At 36.7% G+C, this 18,269-nt stretch overlaps 1 protein-coding gene across 4 annotated transcripts in view; it reads right to left on the minus strand.

The window, feature by feature from the left end:
- Positions 1 to 18,269, minus strand: part of CDK14 (cyclin dependent kinase 14) — a 722,913-nt gene that overhangs the window by 376,707 nt on the left and 327,937 nt on the right. For all 4 annotated transcript variants that reach the window (XM_060196252.1, XM_060196255.1, XM_060196254.1 and 1 more), the window contains one exon: positions 6,878 to 6,940. In XM_060196252.1, the coding sequence (XP_060052235.1) occupies positions 6,878 to 6,940 (63 nt within the window). The remainder of the gene's footprint in view (positions 1 to 6,877; positions 6,941 to 18,269) is intronic.

Below are 18,269 nucleotides of genomic sequence, written 5' to 3' on the forward strand. Positions count from 1 at the left end.
ATTATGAGATCACCAGACAAGCATTTTTCTTAGTTGTTCCATGTTTTCACTTCACTATTTAAAGTAGACTACCTTGCAATGCTTGACTGTCTCCTCAGTTTTTAGGTGTATGGTACTCTACATTGTTACATAAAATAAAGATGTAAAATATAGAAATAAATACATTTTTAGAGAGCAAGAGAAATGCGTAAAATGCTTCTATATATTGCCATGTTTTATAATGATAATACTTAATGTAAAAATAGCCAAATTTAAAAGTAAATGGGTATGTGTGAACACTATACTCTCCATTATAATAATAAATAACTGCTATTTATTACATTCACATAATTTAATGATCTAGGAACTAATGAATCAGAGAACCTTACATTTTTTAAATGAATGCTTTTTAAAAGATAACAGCTTCTCCAAGTGCATTTTCACAGTCTTCAATTTACAACCATTACTGTACCTTATTTTAATCCAACTGTGGTTTGTTTATTTATGATGCTAATTACGAACATCTGCTAGCTTAGTAAATAGTATTCTTATGCCATTTGCTTTGCATTCATAGGTTAAAGTGACAATAAATATGAAAAAATGTTAATACATTAAACAGAATTGCCCATAGGATATCTATGTCATATATCACTATGTCATAGTCAGACCTCTTTGAAATTATTTCACCTGCAGTGCAGATCCTAAATCTGGAGGAATGCATAGTCCCCAGTCAGACATAAGGTAACTACAACTCACAGAATAACCAGATGAATGGTCATGCATAATAATAATAAGGGCAAGCTGCTTCCATGAGGTGCAATTCATATGACAAAATATTTATTCATAAATTGCATTTGATTTTTTAACCTTCCGTACCCTCAGAGAAAGTACAATTTACTACCTTCAATATGAAAAGATGATAAAGTCCTATGACTGAGTTCATATAAAGTCACAAAACAATAAGCTATACCTACAATAATTCAAAGTATTAATAAAGCAGTATAGAGAAACTATTATTGGACAGAGTCAAAGAAATTCTTTGACAAGTTCTTGGTCTCAATTTATCCTAACCTTTATTTTATAGAAAATGTGGTAGTAGAGGGCTAAGCAGTGGCGCACCTGGGTCAGCTCACAGATTACCATACTCAAGGACCTGGGTTTGAGTCACCTCTTCCCACCTGCAGAGGAGGCGGAAAGCTTCATGAGCGGTGAAACAGGTCTGAAGGTGTCTACCTTTCTCCTCTCTGTTTCCCTACCCTTCTCAATTTCTCTCTTTAAAATATTACTGATTTTAATGAGAAAGATATAGAGAGAATGATACAGAGAGACAGACAAAGGCACTACTTAGCTCTGGCTTATGGTGGTGCTGGTAATTGAACTTGGGACCTCACAGCCTCAGGCAGGAAAGTTTCTTCACATAACTATTATGTGGTTTCCCCAGCCTACCCTTCAATTTCTAATATATATATATAGTATCCTGATGTCATTTGCTTTGGAGTCATAGTTTAAAGTGACAATAAATATGAAAAAAAATGTTAATACATCAAACAGAATTGTCCATGGGATAGAATCTATGTCATATGTCACAAAGTCATAGTCATATATATGGAAAATGGCTTCAGGGAACAGTGTATTCGTAGCATTGGTACCAAGCCTCAGCGATAATACTGGTGACAATTTAAAAAAAAAAAAAAAGGAGAAAACTAAAATAATTAAAAAAGAAAAACCAAAATGTGGTAGCTGAAATGGGCAATTCTAGGATGTTTATCCTAAAAAAAAGAAAAAGTGTAAAGAGATAGTTTTGATTTTTTAATAACATCACCATTTAATGTTGACATTATTAATATAACATAAAGATTACTTACAAGTGAATCATTTAGGTTTATTGTGAATATTTTTCCCAAATAGGATAAGCTGCTTTACCTAGGGATAACAATGATTGTTGGGGCAGTGAGTCAACTTTTCAAATAGACAGAGATAAAAAGACAGGGAGACACCACAGGATGAAAGCTTCTCATATAGCTGTGCTATTGGTTGCTTTTGATCTACTTGGCTCTAGGTCAAGTGCATGACAAAGATGATCACAGATGAGCTATCTTTTATTCCTACTTGGAGATATTTAACACATTTATTTTTATCTTATTACTGACAGAAATTGAGGAAGGATAGAGAAGGGAGGGAGAGAAACTTGTAGCACTACTTCATTGCTCATGAAAATATGAAAAATTTTCCCTGCAGCTGGGGACTGAGGGCTTAAACATGGTAATGTGTGCACTCTCCAGGGTGCACCATCACCTGGCCCCTTATAGATTTTAAAGAAAATGTAGTCCTAGAGAATTTGACCTGCTTCAATAGAGCTAATGGGTTAGTGTCCCAGTTTAATGGGCCAGTGTCATCCTTGGATACACTTACTCTTCTTTTGCCACCAAAGTTACTGTCAGCATTGTGCATCTGCAAGAATTCCCTACAAATTGTTCTTCTTTTTTTAAAGGTAAGAAAGAGAGAGAGGGAAAAAATAGAGTGGGCAAAGAAAAAACAAAAAGATAGAGGGAAGATAGCATAATTGTTATGAAAAGGGACTCTCATACCTGAGGCTCCAAAGTCCCAGGTTCAAACCCCCGCACCACCAAAAGCCACAACTAAATAGCGCACTGGTAAAACAAAACAAAACAACAACAACAAAAAAAAAAACAGAAGAGACAAGGGAGCACTCCATCTGTACGAAGCTTTCTCTGTACAGATGTTTCCATGTGGTAAGCAGGGGTAGAAATCAAGGCTCAGGGGCTTCCATGTGGTGACTGGGGACTAGACTTGGTAAACCACTGGCTTTACTAGATGAGTCATTTCTCAAGCCTCTAGGAATCTCATTTTGGACATTACCTTTTCCCTCTGTCTTCTTTTCTGTCTTATTTCCCCCTGCATTCTTTTTTTATTATTATCTTTATTTATTTATTGGATAGAGACAGCCAGAAATCGAGAGGGAAGGGGGTGATAGAGAAGGTAAGAGACAGAGAGATACCTGCAGTACTGCTCCACCACTTGTTAAGTTTCCCCCCTGCAGGTGGGAAGACCAGGGGCTAGAACTAGGGTCCTTGTGTATTGTAACATGTGTGCTCAACCAGGTGCACCACCATCCGACCCTTTTCCCCTGCATTCTAATGTAACACAACTTCAAGCAGTTTTCTAAGAAAGGATGTAAGGAAAGTAAAATTTTCATCTTTTAATGGAACGACGATTCTTTTTTCCCCTCATACATCATTAATAATTTGTATAAAATACTAGGCTACACATAATTTTAACATGAAAAATTTTAAACCATTGCCATATGGCCATCATCTCCCAGTGATGATCCTTCAAAGGATTTCAAGACCTGGAAATTCAGTAAATCCTAAACGAACCAAGATTTCAATAGCTATGGGGAAAGGGATACTCTTGCATCAATACATCTTGTTGCCTTCATAGAACGTTTTCTCAAAGGCAAAAATGAAGTAGAGAATCAATCTGTGTCAATATGAAACTCCTTCCAAGTGGAAATAATCCCTGCTGTGTGTGATCAATACTAGATTTTCTGAGATACCACATTAATGTTTTATATGAGGACTGTACATCTCATTCACCCTTAAGGGTCTCACCTCACATCTGGAGATAGCAGTTCTTCTAGTATTAAACCTTTTTTTTTTTTCTGACAAAATGTAATCTGGACATGGAACAGGTAATAAGCACTAAGTATTTGAAGGGTGATGAACGATTATGAAATGAAAGACAAACTTGGGGGACTTGAGTAATATTTGTTGAAACACAATTTCAAGTTCAGATTTGTTATATAACAGCAACATAGAGATCAGTCTATCAAGGGCATAAGAAGCGAACAGAAAAATAAAATATTATAAAAGAAATAGAATAAAAAAAATCCTATAGAACTATCACAAACAATGGCCTAAGGCCATTCAACACATGAAGTGATTTTTCTTTTCTTTCTTTCTTTTTTTTTTTAACCAGAGCAAGGCTCAGCTATGGCTTATGGTGGTGTGGGGGACTAAATCTGGGCTTTGTAGCCTCAGGCATGAAAGTCTCTTTGCATAACCATCATGCTATCTACCCCCACCCAACCTGTTATTTTATTTTTTTTATATCTCACCAACACAATTTTCCACCAATAATTCTAGCCTGTAGTATCAATGATACACAAGTAACTAAAAGGCCAACCTAACAAGGATAATAAAAGTCCAACTAACCCCTTTTTCTTAAAAATATTAAGCCAATTCTTCAATCTTAATTCTGTCACTAAATTTGGAAGTCAGGAATTCAAATTGTCTCAGAGTGCATGCTGATTTTTGCTGAAAATGGATTGTTCCTTAGGTACCTGAGCTCAAAGGAGTCACTGTAGGCTCTCGGCAGATTGTAGTGTAGAGTATGAATGGAACTGGAGGGATAAGGAACAAGCAAGGCAAGTGAAACAGTTCATAAGGAAAGGAACATAGATCTGATCTTTTTACGCATATGTGAGATGTGAGACAAAACAAAAGGATAGACAGGATGAGAAATATACAAGCCTAAGACTTATATCTGCAGATTTGAGGGGGAAGACTCAACAGAGGGTGGGGAAGATAACAAATGAGTGGTGGGTGAAGTGTACTTAACACAGATTTGAGGAACCTATGAAACCATATCTCTGAGACAACAAACTTGTAAACCATCTGTTCAATTAAAAGAAAACGTATTGTACTATTGGTTTTGAACCCAACCAATGATAAGAACAGACTACTTAACGTGTAAATAAGATAAGATGATATGAGATGTTTTAATGCAAACAGAAAAATAAAAGTGTTTATGTCATTGTGGGGAGGCACAATTGATTTTGTGTCAGATGAATAAATCTATTCATTGCTTAACACTCCCCCCACACCTTGGTACTGGAGAACTATGTCAACTGATAGATTGAAAATGGTATACAGAGCCCTAAAAGTTAAAAAAAAAAAAAGACGGAAGAGACCAAGTGATAGAGCCCACCTTGTAGACTGTACACTTTACCATGTGCAAAGATGCAAGTTTGAACCACTGGTCACCAAATGGAAGCTCTATGGAAAGGGGGAAGCTTCGTAAATGCTGAAAATTATGATGTGGTTTATTTCTTTCTCTCTCTTTTCTCTCCATTTCTGTCTCTCATAATCAGTCTGAACAAATACTAGTAGACTCCCATGATCATAAAATCATGTAGGCATGACTTTATTTAAAAGGATATCCACTGGGGCCTGGAAGTAGTGAACCCTATGAGGCACAAATAGTACTAAGTGCCAGGATCCCCACAAGGATCCTAGTTTTTTTGTGTTTTTTTTTTTAAATTTTATTTATTTATTTTCCCTTGTGTTGCCCTTGTTATTTAACATTGTTGTGGTTATTGATGTCATCGATGTTGGATAGGACAGAGAGAAATGGAGAGAGGAGGGGAAGACAGAGAGGGGAAGAGAAAGATAGACACCTGCAGACCTACATCACTGCCTGTGAAGTGACTCCCCTGCAGGTGGGGAGCCGGGGGCTGGAACCGGGATCCTTAAGCCGGTCCTTGCGCTTTGCATCACATGCGCTTAACCCACTGCGCCACTGCCGGACTCCCAAGGATCCTAGTTTGAACCCCTGGCTCTCCACCTGCAGGGGGAGCACTTTACAGGCGACCAAGCAGGTCTGTAGGTGTCCATCTTTCTTTCCTTCTCTATCTCCCCCTCCTCGCTCAACTTCTCTCTGTCCTATCCAATAAACGGCTGCCAGGAACAGTAGATTTGTAGTGTCAACACTGAGCCCCAGCAATAACCTTGGAGGTGGATATATAAGCAAAAAAAAAAAAAAAATTAGGGTATCCACTATCTATTTAAATGAAAAAATAATTTGTACAGCAATAAGAAAAAACACTATTTTGCAAGGAGTGGCATAACATAAAGAATAAGAATGACATGAATAAGAAGAAATGGAGATATATAGTCTCAATTCAGATATATCCACAGATCTCAGAATCATACATTCAGTCATTTGAGTTATAAACTATCACTAAGCATTCAGACACAGAATAGGTACATTCTAATCCTTAGCATAATACAAGAAAGAGTTTTCTGCCTTAATTCTGAAATTTTGGAACAATTTCCCAAGATGATTGACAGGTCAAATCTTAGAAAAACAAGTTATTTTTACACAGCAATCCAATTTGTAGTAAAAGTAATGAAAGATAGCAGCAAGAAATAGAAACTTTTATTCTGTTTGGTTCATAGAAATAAAAATAGTATTCTGTGAACTTAGCAAACCACTGTTTTGGATCATGATAATAAAGCATATTGAAACTAACTGGTACTTCTGTAAGGAATTCCAAACTAGTGGTATTTAAGGTTACACTCTGATGAAAATAGTACTGTAATATAATGCCAGTTGATCTCACTCATTATTGTCAGATGTTTCTCCACTATGGAAAAAAATAGGTAAGGGTTCAACAATAATACTCCAGTGAAAACATAATGTTAACAGTAAATCATTGAGTGGCCGGGGAAGTGATGTAGTGAATATAAAGTTATGCTCAAGCATGAGGTGCTGAGTTTGATCCCTGGCATCACAAATACCAAAGTGAAGCTCTAGTTCTTCTGACTGCCTCTCTTTCATTACTAACTAAACAAATTTTAAAGATAAAAATGAAAAAAAGAAAGAAAAAAATCACTGAGTGTCAGGTACGGTATGGCCCTATATAATAGGAAAACATAGCTTCCAGTTACTAAATGAAGCAATGACTATGATTCATTTCAATATTACTTCTTTTTACACAAAAAGATTTTTTTTCAAATTATGTCGGGAAGCTGGAATTTGGCTGAAGAAATGCACATGAAGAATGATAATCAGCAATGAAAAGACCTTTCCCTACCTTCACGTTATCTGGATGCAGGCCCCCAGGGTGTTTGTCCATGTACTGACATAAATCAGTGTGCTAGGAGAAAAAAGGAGAAATGTATTAACATCCCTCTGGCTATAACAAAATTAATCAATATTTTTCTACTTCAACATCACCATTAGCTTCTGAACAAAGAAATTTAAGATAAATGGGTAGATTTTTTTTTTTATGAATGCAGCTGCATGATCTTTTATCTCTCCCCTAATTTTAACCAGAGTGGATTCATTTTCTTTACCTTTAGGCTGTTTTATGTGAAACATGTCTCTGTATTATGAGAAAGGTCCATCCATAGTATGCTAAATATCTAATTTCCTTCTCCTTGAATATATTCAAAATATTTTAATAACAATAAAATACTGTGAATAAAAATTATGTTACACAAAAACCTAACACAAAACACATATATGTCCACATTCATTAAGTATTAATACATACATACAACTCCTAGTACAATTATAATTCTAAGTGTCTTGCATATTCTAAGTGAAAAGTGCAAACTATTATATATATATATATAAGAATAAAACTTTACTCTTTAGTCACTATCAGGCCACCCCATCAGCTGGGGCCCTAGTCTGGGAGTCCTGAGATTCCCAAACAAAAATGATGGGCCTAGACCTCGAATAAATCCCTCTCTTCATTGTCACTGGTCATCTCCATCAGGAACAACACAATAGACCCCGCTGTGGGCCCCCATAGGACCTTGCCCTCAACATGGATCAACAATGGCAGAGAATGTTCCATCCTCCAAAGGGAGGTTGGACAACAAACTCTATGTTTCATCTGAGGAAGGTGGGTTTTGAAATTGGGGCAGCTTGGAACATTCCTACTCATGACCACAGAATGTGAGCTCAGATCTACAGGGATGCAGAGGTTCCATAGGCTCCTAAGCTGAATATGGGCCCCAGATCAGATCAAATCGATGTGGTTTACAGTCAACAATATTTATACACTTTTCCCATATTTAGGAGCTACTCTCTGCCCTGATCCAGCTTTCTAGCCCTTTTTCAAGCCATGACATCATCTCCCCAGACAATAACTTGGGTACACTTGCATATCAGATGTCAGGCTCAGGAAAAAACTAGCATAGCCATGGGCTCTTTGGAATATAACTAAAATAGGCCTACTAGCTATGTTCAAAATGGAGGGCCCCAAATCTTCATCTGCAATATTCCAACCTTAAGGTTCATGATTAGTCAACAATTTGTATGGGTTTATATGTTAACTCTTCTTTCAGCCACCAGGTTCCAGATGCTACCATGATGCCAACTGGACTTCCCTGGGCAGATGACCCCACCAATGTGTCCTGGAGCTCTGCTTCTCCAGAGCCCTGCCCCACTAGTGAAAGAGAGAGACAGGCTGGGAGTATGGATCGACCTGTCAATGCCCATGTTTAGCAGGGAAGCAATTTCAGAAGCCAGACCTTCCACCTTATGCATCCCATAATGTCCTTGGGTCCATACTCCCAGAGGATTGAAGAACAGGAAAGCTACTATGGGATACACAGTTCTTGTGGTAGAAATTGTGTGGAATTGTACCACTCTTATCCTACGGTTTTGTCAGTATTTCCTTTTTATAAATAAAAAATTTTTAAAAACTTTACAAATAGAAAGCATTACAAATATTTAAAAATATTATATTCTTTAATTTCTCCAAGCTATAGTCATTAAAATAAACATCCAGAACTCCTGAATACACTTGACTAAACATATTATCTGAATTTACAAAATACTTCAAAATTATAGTAACACCTGTTTTCAGATATAACTTAGAAGTTGTAACTCCAGGTAACATACTATGCAGTATTTAGAAGAAGAAAAAAAAGTCCCAAGATTCTACTTATTCATGATTATTGTATGTTTTTTTCTTACTGCAGTGTCAGAGCTTAAACTCAAGCAATATACAAGGCAAAGCACTTGCTATTCCTGGTGACCTAACTTTTTAGCCCCAGATTATTGATATTTTATTAAATGCCATGTTTTAACTCATAAGGATACAGAACATAGTTAGGAACAACATGTATTGTTGCTATTCAGTTTTTCTTCTCTTATTGGAGGATACTATAAGATCAGTAACAATACCCAGTCATTGTGCAAAAGCCAATAATTATGAGTTTTGCTGTGCCATTATCAGGTTTCAACAATAGAAACAAATAAATCTGTGATATTTTCAAAATCTTTGCTAGATCCATCCATGGTGAAAATAATTAGCTTTTTTTGTTTGTTTGTTTTTATTTTTGATGGAGCCAAGGTCCCACAAATTTGTGATTCCACTGCTCCAAGACCAACTTTTTCATTTAAATAAAGAAACTGAGGAAGAGGTGGGGAGGGAGGAGAGACAGCTCACTAGTAGAACTTGCTCAGGTCTAGTAGCAATCCTATTTAGTGTCAGGATTTGAACAAGGGCAAAATGCAAGGCAAAGAACATGCTCTACCTGGTGAGCTATCTCTCTAGTGCCAGATTGTTTTATTGAGTTTTTATTACACACCAGGTGGTAACTATTAAGGATACAGAGCATAACAGTATTCATTTGTTATTCATCCTGTACTTCTTGAGTCATTATTTTCTAGTCATGACATTATTCACTACAAACATAGAATTAAACTTTTTTTTAGAATTAAACTTTTTTATATTTATTTATTTTCCCTTTTGTTGCCCTTTTTATTGTTGTTGTAGTTATTATTGTTATTGATGTCATCACTGTCGGAGAAATGGAGAAAGGAGGAGGCGACAGAGACAGACACCTGCAGACCTGCTTCACTGCCTGTGAAGCGACTCCCCTCTGGGGGTGGGGTGGGGCTGGGGGCTCGAACTGGGATCCTTATGCCGGTCCTTATGCTTTCTGCCATGTACACTTAACCTGCTGCGCAACTGCCCAACCTCCAAAACATGGAATTAAATAAAGCAGATGTAAACAACAACAACAAAGATTTGACAGTAATTATAGAACCTACTATAACTATAATTAGATAGTTTATGATTTGAATAACAGGGTTAGGTAATGTTTGAAGGTACAGCAGAGGAAATTATTGTTGACTAGCATTTTAAGAAAAGTCTCTGGAAGAAGTTACTTTTAAGTAAAGCATAGTAGAGAATCAAAGAAATTAGTCAAAATACAAATGGCAAGAAAGTTGGATGAAATAAATGCTCTGGGAGACATTAATTTCTCTGTTCTTTCACATACAACTAATACTTTCCTTGAAGAAGATTTTTGAAGAATAAAAATCATACATGAGTGGGTGAGAAGGTGGTTCAGCACTAGAGCACAGACTTGTATGCATGAGGTCCTGAGTTTAATTCCCAGAACCACCTATGTTAGAATGGTGTTTGGGCTTCTCTTTCATAATATAAATCTTTTAAGATATATAATAAATGAAAATACTATAGACCTACAAATCATGTACAAAAATAAAATGTCATTGAAAATATTCCTCATTATTCATTATACAAGACCAAAGGAAAAGATATATTTAGTTAGTCCACTGCTTCATATACAACAAATAAAATTATAAATAGAAAGTACATATAATTACATCCATAGTTATACATATATGTGAGAATTCTTATTGAAAATATAAGATCTCAACTTATAAGTAAAAGAAAATCAAATTCAATACCAAGATACAAGCAAGAACTAAGCAGCAGAACAGCTACAAATAGTGCATTTTATATTACAAAATGATATATTCATATTTTGTAATATAAACTGATAACTACCAACAAAGTCAGCTATCAGTGTGGATACAAGACATAATCAAATTCAAGGTAAATGTACTAAACATTAATGCACTGAATATAATAACAAATAAATACAATGTAAAAACTGACCAAATAAAAAGAAGAAAGTGAAAAATATTCATAAAATCTTGAAGGGTTTAGCTTACTTCTTTCAAAAGTTAACAAAGAGAATTACTTGAAGAAGGTTGTTATAAAGGATATGAACAGTACAATTAAATAACATGTTCTCATTTGTGCCCAACAAACTTGTGTTCCACATGCATTAGAAATAGCATGCTTACAAAAAGTCACAATGCCTTATACACAGAGAAAGACTCTAGAAAAAACAGAGATAATACCTATTATTTTTACCTATGTCATTGCAATAATAGGATTAATTTACAATTACTCTGATAGTTCTTGGAATATAGTGTCCATTGCTTGTGTTTCATTTTCTCTATTTGTAGAGTGATTAATCTGATGAAATGAATAATAAACAAGCAATTTAGTGAATACCTAAGGGAGCAGAGGAAGAATTATAATTGTTATCTGAAAACCATATGCTTAATACCTCAGATGACAAAAAGGGGACAAAATTAATACCTCCAGAACACTTTCAATAAAAACGAAGTAAAAAATGATGCACTCAGTTTTAGTTTGAGTGCAGTTCTTCCCTAGCAGGTCATAATGTAATGTTTCCTTCAGTCACTGGAGGAAACTTGCAATAGAGTCAGTAATTAAATAAAAGAAGACTGGTGGTAGAAGGGATGTAATGAGAAAAAGAGAGGAAAGGAAATAAGTTACTTCCTGGAAAAATCTATGGCCCATGTTTAAAAACTAAAATGGTTAAAGTCCCAGAAGAGAACTCAGCGGTAAAGCACAAAACTTGCATATATATTATATATCTGAAAATGCCATAAGTTAGTTGTGCTCTAGTCTCTCTCATAGAAGATAAAGTAAACGTTCATTTTAAAATTAATGATGAATATTATAAACATCATTAAAGCAATGAAAAAAAGTTTTGCCAACAGAAAGTATTCGTATTTACTTCAATGTAACAATATTAAAAATAAATAAAACTAATAAAATCAAGCTAGAGAAAACCAAACACAGACCAGCCTCTCTAAATTTATTTCTGTCCTATCATATAAAATAAAGAAAAAGGGGGGTGGGGAATGGTTGCCAGAAGTGGTGGGTTAGTCAGGCAGACATCAAGCACCAACAATAATCCTCGTGAAAATAAAAAGAATCAAAATATAATATAAAGAATTAATGCAGCTAAAAGCAGTATCAAAACATAAAGATGAAAAAAAATTAATTAAACAAAAACCTTTTAAAAGTCCAGTAAGACGGGAGTCGGGCTGTAGCACAGCGGGTTAAGCGCAGGTGGCACAAAGCACAAGGACCGGCATAAGGATCCTGGTTCGAACCCCGGCTCCCCACCTGCAGGGGAGTCGCTTCACAGGCGGTGAAGCAGGTCTGCAGGTATCTATCTTTCTCTCCTCCTTTCTGTCTTCCCCTCCTCTCTACATTTCTCTCTGTCCTATCCAACAACAACAATAATAATAACTACAACAACAATAATAACTACAACAATAAAACAACAAGGGCAACAAAAGGAAATAAATAAATAAAAAATAAATAAATAAATAAAAATTAAAAAGTCCAGTAAGACAAACAAATGTTTAGTAAGTCTAAAGTAAGGGAGATATGATCAGGGTTAAGGAAACCGTATGGAGGTCTGGTGGTGGGAACTGTGCGAAGTTGTACCCCTCTTATCCTATGGTTTTGTCAATGTTTCCTTTCTATAAATAAAAAAATTAAAAAGAAAAAAGAAAACCGTATGGCCATAAATATGGAGGTGTTCAAATACTCTATAAATATTAAATCCTATAAACTAAACACAGAGTTCTGTAAACCAATACATTTTAAAACTAGATGAAACATGACTTTGTAAAAAAGCAAACATTATTACATTTCATACTATGAGAGATTTAAGTTGTAGCGCTACACCTAAAAGTATCAAATTTAGATAGCTGCAATATGAAAAAAATTCAAACCTTTAAAACAAAAAGAGTGCAAATTACTCTAGAGCTAAGAGAAAGAAGGAAAATGGTACCCAGGAAGTCAAAAACAAGGAAGAGACAGAACTAAACCAAGGTTCTATTTTGTACACTAGCAAGCCTATATCCTACTTGTTTTTAAAATTCTTTACTTTACCTCTCCTTTTTTAAAATAGATATTACTATGGCTAAGACTACATTATATATGTCTAAACGGAGGTTAGGTGATGGTGTTCAGTATAATGTACAGATTACCATGCAAACGGACTCAGTTTCAAGTCCCAGAGTTTTATATGCAGGAAGTTTCAAGAAGAGTGGATAATGCTAAGGTCCCTTTCCTCTCCATCTTTCCATTCTTCTCCATTCTTTTCTGCCTCACTCTATCAAAAAGAAACTATTTTAAAAAAAAAAGAAAAGAAAAGAAAAAAATCTTCAAGGAACAATGTTATCCTGCAGACAGAGAACCCTACTGATAATCCCGCAGAAAAAATTAAAAAATATAAATTACAAATGTTATTACACCTCTTCTTTAGACTTCTCTTCTTAGTTCTAGTTACTGGATTACATTAACTTTATGAATTGCACTGATGCAAAAAAAAAAAAAAACAGTTGAAAGGCCAGGTGATGGAACGTATGGTTGAGAAAACATGTTGTGATTCACAAGGACCCGGGTTCAAGCCTCCCAGACCAGGGGAAAAGCATGAATGAGCAGTGAAGCAGTGGTGCAGGTGTCTCTCTATCTCTCTGTTCTCTCATGATTTCTCTCTCTACATCCAGATAGGTAGGTAGGTAGGTAGGTAGGTAGGTAGGTAGGTAGGTAGGTAGATAGGTAAGGTAGGTAGACATACAGATAGGCAGACAGACAGACAGAGATAGATGATAGATAAAACATTTAAAAAATAGCAGAGTAGGGCCGGGTGGTGGTGCACCTGGTGAGTGCACATGTTATAATGCCCAAGGACCCAGGTTTGAGCCCCAGTCCCCACCTGCAGAGGGAAAACTTTTCAAGTGGTGAAGCAGTGTTGCAGGTGTCTCTCTGCCTCTCTCCCGCTTTATCTCCCTCTTTGCTCTCGATTTCTGGCTGTCTCTACTAAGTAAATCAAGATAATTTAAAAAATAAAAAATAGCAGAGCTAATAAACTTAGTATTAATGCTAAACTTACTTCATTCTATTTTTCTGGTTTATTTATTTTAAAATTTATTTATAAAAAGGAAACTGAAAAAAACCATAGAATTTCTGAATAGCAGGCCCCCAGGACACAAAGCCAACAGGATTTAGTGAAATAGGTAATCTTACGTAGATTTGAGCAACCATTTCTTGCACTAAGAATACTAAAAGGACATCAGCCTGGTTTTCTGGTGACTGTAGATCAAACATGCTTTACCCTCACAATCTGGCTCTGAGCTATTAGCAAACATCTCTTTTCCAGACTACATTATGCCTCACATCATCTTCCTACACTCCCGTCTTATTTCTTCCTTCACTGCTGCTGTTTTTAAGAGTCATCTTAGAAGCACTTATGTCTAACAGATTTGTACCTGTTTTTTTTTTTTTTTTTTTCTGTTTTGTTTTGCCTTTAGGGTTATCACTGGGACTCTGTGCCTGCACTATGAATCCATTACTCTGGTGACCATTTTTCGACTTTTTGGATAGGACAGAGGGAAACTGAGAGGGGAGGGGAAAATAAGACAGGGAGAGAGAAAGATAAACAGCTACAGGCCTGCTTCACTGCTCTTGAGGCAAACCCCCTGCAGATGGGGAGCCAGGAGACTCCAATTACCATCTTTGCCTGGGTCCTTACACTTCATACTATGTGAATTTAACCCAGAGCACCACTGCCCAGCCCTTCATAGGTTTATATCTGAATGACTATGGGCAACTCATTTATCTTCCAGGGAGTGAGTGCCTTTAAATGAAGCTATCAAGTTTGGCTAGGCTCACAGACCAAGCAGCACATAATAGAGTCAGAAAAAAGGGAGGGTTCTCATGGTTCAATTCCCACATGACCATACTTATTTGATTACTCTGGCTGGATCATCTTACAAGGCAAGAGAGAAATGTGTCTTTTCAAAATAACATGGTATACAAAAAAATAAAAAGACTTTACTTAAAAGCACTTTCACACAGTTAATTTCAATCATGTTGGCCTGAAGACTACTTTGCTTACAGACAGTATGCAGATATGAGACTTAAAAGGAGAAACATTAAAGAATATTACAAAGACAAATTATGAATATATGACAATTTGCAAACAGGCCTGAATGAAGAGCAGTCCTTTAAAAGAGGACAGGGGTGGCGGAGTGCAGAAGAGAGACAGCATAATAGTCATGCAAATTTTTCAAGTCTAAGGCTCCCAGACATCAAGTTCACTCTCCAGCACACCTAGACAGAACTGAGCAGTGAGTGCTCTAGTTTGTGTGTGTCTTGCTCTCTCCCTCTCCTTCCCACTCCCTATCTTCCTCATAAAAATAAAACATGAAAAGAGGACTAAAGGTACAGATAGTCCTAAACTGCAGGGAAGGAAACTTCACAGCAGTGAAGCAATGCCGCAGATGTCTCTGATTCTCCCTCCTCTATTCCCCTTCTCTCTCAATTACTCCTTTCTCTCTCTCTCTCTCTCTCCACATATATATATATATATATATATATATATATATATATATATATATATATATATATATATATATCCCTTTTTTGTTTTAAAGTCCACTGGGAGCACTATATTCTTTTTTTTTTTTTTCCTCCAGGGTTATTGCTGGACTCGGTGCCTGCACCATGAATCCACCGCTCCTGGAGGCCATTTATCCCCTTTTTTGTTGCCCTAGTTGTTGCAGTCTCATTGCGGTCATTATTGCCGTTGTTGACGTTGCTTTGTTGTTGGATAGGACAGAGAGAAATGGAGAGAGGAGGGGAAGACAGATAGGAGGAGAGAAAGATAGACACCTGCAGACCTGCTTCACCACCCGTGAAGCGACTCCCCTGCAGGTGGGGAGCCGGGGTTCGAACCTGGATCCTTATGCCGGTCCCTGCGCTTTGCGCCACATGCGCTTAACCCACTGCACCACCGCCCGACTCCCACTATATTCTTATATTCTTCTTGCAAGTACAGAGTCCCAGTGATAACACTGGTAGCATTTAATTAAAAAAAAAAAAAAAAAAGACCGGGCAGCAAAATATTTCACATATATAGCACACCTACATTGCCAAATGTAAGTCCCAGGTGTAAGCCCAGTTTCCATTATATTAGAGGAACTTCCAGTGCAGTGTTGGTCTCTTTCATTCTTTTTGTCAATGTCTATGTCTGGGGGAAAAATAGTCATTCCAGAATGGTGAAGTCCTAGTAATGACAACACAGAACAAATAAATAAGGACCAAAGTACTGGAAAGACAGTTCACCAGATAGGCCATATGTTGTGCCATGTACATGTTCAAACTATTTTGGTACTGTAATGTCTGTCTGTCTGTTGGTATTTCTCTTTCTCTCTCTCTCTCTGTCTCTCTCTCTCTCTGTCTCTCTCTCTCTGTGTCTCTCTCTCTCCCTCTCTCCCTCCCTCTAAGAGTATGTATAAAAGTAGTCTGGCAGTGGTGAAACCAATAATTTGTGAAGCCTAGCTCTGACAAGAAGATGAAAATGAATCTGAATTATGACATTAACACCTCCATTCCTTACTTATTTTATCTTCAGTTTGGGTCAGGGGAAATAAATGCTTTTCCTGAAAGTTTAAAAGGCTTGTAGAAGACCTTAAACTTTGACATTCTCTTGAACATAAAATTTTACCCATTTTCAGGGCATATAAATGTATTAAGTCAAATGTTATGTAGGTTTCACCATTCAGTATATCCTCCTATTTACTTATAATCAGTTTGGTATCCATGAAGAGATGTTTTTCAGTTGTTCACCATTCAAATGATTGAAACTCTTGTTCAAGAGATTACTAAGCTCCTCTAAGAAATTCTCTTTCTGCATTAGCAGTGGCTTTCAGACTCTACTTTTCTCATCAGGCAGGAATGCAAATAAAGCCCATTCCTAAATGCATGTATTAGTCTCCAATTTCCAATACTGTTAAGCAGGGTGTCCAGAATATTCATCAGCTAGTTTTGGTATTCTTCAGAAACACTGCCAAAATATGACACTGAAAATAACATCCCTAAATTTAGCATCTGAGCTAAAAATAAAGATTTTTTTCCCCATGGCAGTAACAGAAGTCCTCATTTTGATATTAGACTAAATGTAGCATTGAGACACTTTACTTCTCTTTTCATTTCTTTTGCATTTTGATTTAAACAATTAAAAGAAAGTATATTCAAACTTGGTAGTTTTGTTAACATAAAAAAGGTGATTTCACAGGAGGGAAAGAGAAGATTCCAGAAGAAAACAAACCTTATTCTAAGCTTATTTATTTATTTATTTATTTATTTATTTATTTCTGCCTCCAGGGTTATTGCTGGGGCTCGGTGCCTACACTACGAATCCACTGCTCCTGGAGGCTTTTTTTTTTTTTTTTTTTTGTATTTATAAAAAGGAAACACTGACAAAACCATAGGACAAGAGGTGTACAACTCCACACAGCTCCCACCACCAGAACTCCGTATCCCATACCCTCCCCTGAAAGCTTTCCTATTCTTTATCCCTCTGGGAGTATGGACCTAGGGTCATTATGGGATGCAGAAGGTGGAAGGTCTGGCCTCTGTAATTGCTTCCCTGATGAACATGGGCATTGGCAAGTAAATTCATACTCCCAGCCTGTCTCTCTCTTTCCCTAGTGGGACAAGGCTCAGGGGAAGCAGGGTTCTAGGACACAGTGGTGGGGTCATCTGCCCAGGGAAGTCAAGTTGGCACCATGGCAGCATCTGGAACCTGGTGGCCTCTCCAAGAATCCCAGGTTAAAAGCTGCTTCTTTGCAGTGCTCACACCAGGTGTTGTCTCCAAGTTGCCATTTTTTCCCTTTTGTTGCCCTTATTATTATTGTTGTTGTTATTGCTGTCATTGTTGTTGGATAGGACAGAGAGAAATCAAGAGAGGAGGGGAAGATGGGTGGGGGGAGAAAGACAGACACCCAAAGACCTGCTTCACCACTTGTGGAGTGACCCCCTGCAGGTGAGAAGCTGGGGGCTTTTAACTGGGATCCTTACACTGGTCCTTGGGTTTTACACCATGTACACTTAACCCGCAGCACTACCATCCAGCCCCAGATTCTTTATTCTTAAAAGACATATTTATTTTATATTTATATACCAAATTTTATATACTTTTATTTTAAGATTAATAAAAATTTGATGAACAAAAGAAAAAAATTAAGTGGAAGTGTCATTATTTAAAAGATGGAATATGGCAAAAAAAATACATGAAAAATGTATAAATAGGAAACGTAAGATTGTAGAGCTCCACTCAGAAAAATGAAATTGGACCACCACATTTCACACAGGAAGGGGAAACATGAAGTAAAACTTGAGCCGGATGTGCCATATTGCACCAAAGCAAAGGATGCTGAGGAAGAAGGGAAAGGGGAGCTTTAGGGTCCTGGCACATGATGGTGGAAAAGGACCTAGGTTGTGGGTGAGAGTGTTTTACAGACGCTTATCA

Source organism: Erinaceus europaeus, chromosome 8 (genome assembly GCF_950295315.1).
Source record: "Erinaceus europaeus chromosome 8, mEriEur2.1, whole genome shotgun sequence".
Classification (NCBI taxonomy): domain Eukaryota; kingdom Metazoa; phylum Chordata; class Mammalia; order Eulipotyphla; family Erinaceidae; genus Erinaceus; species Erinaceus europaeus.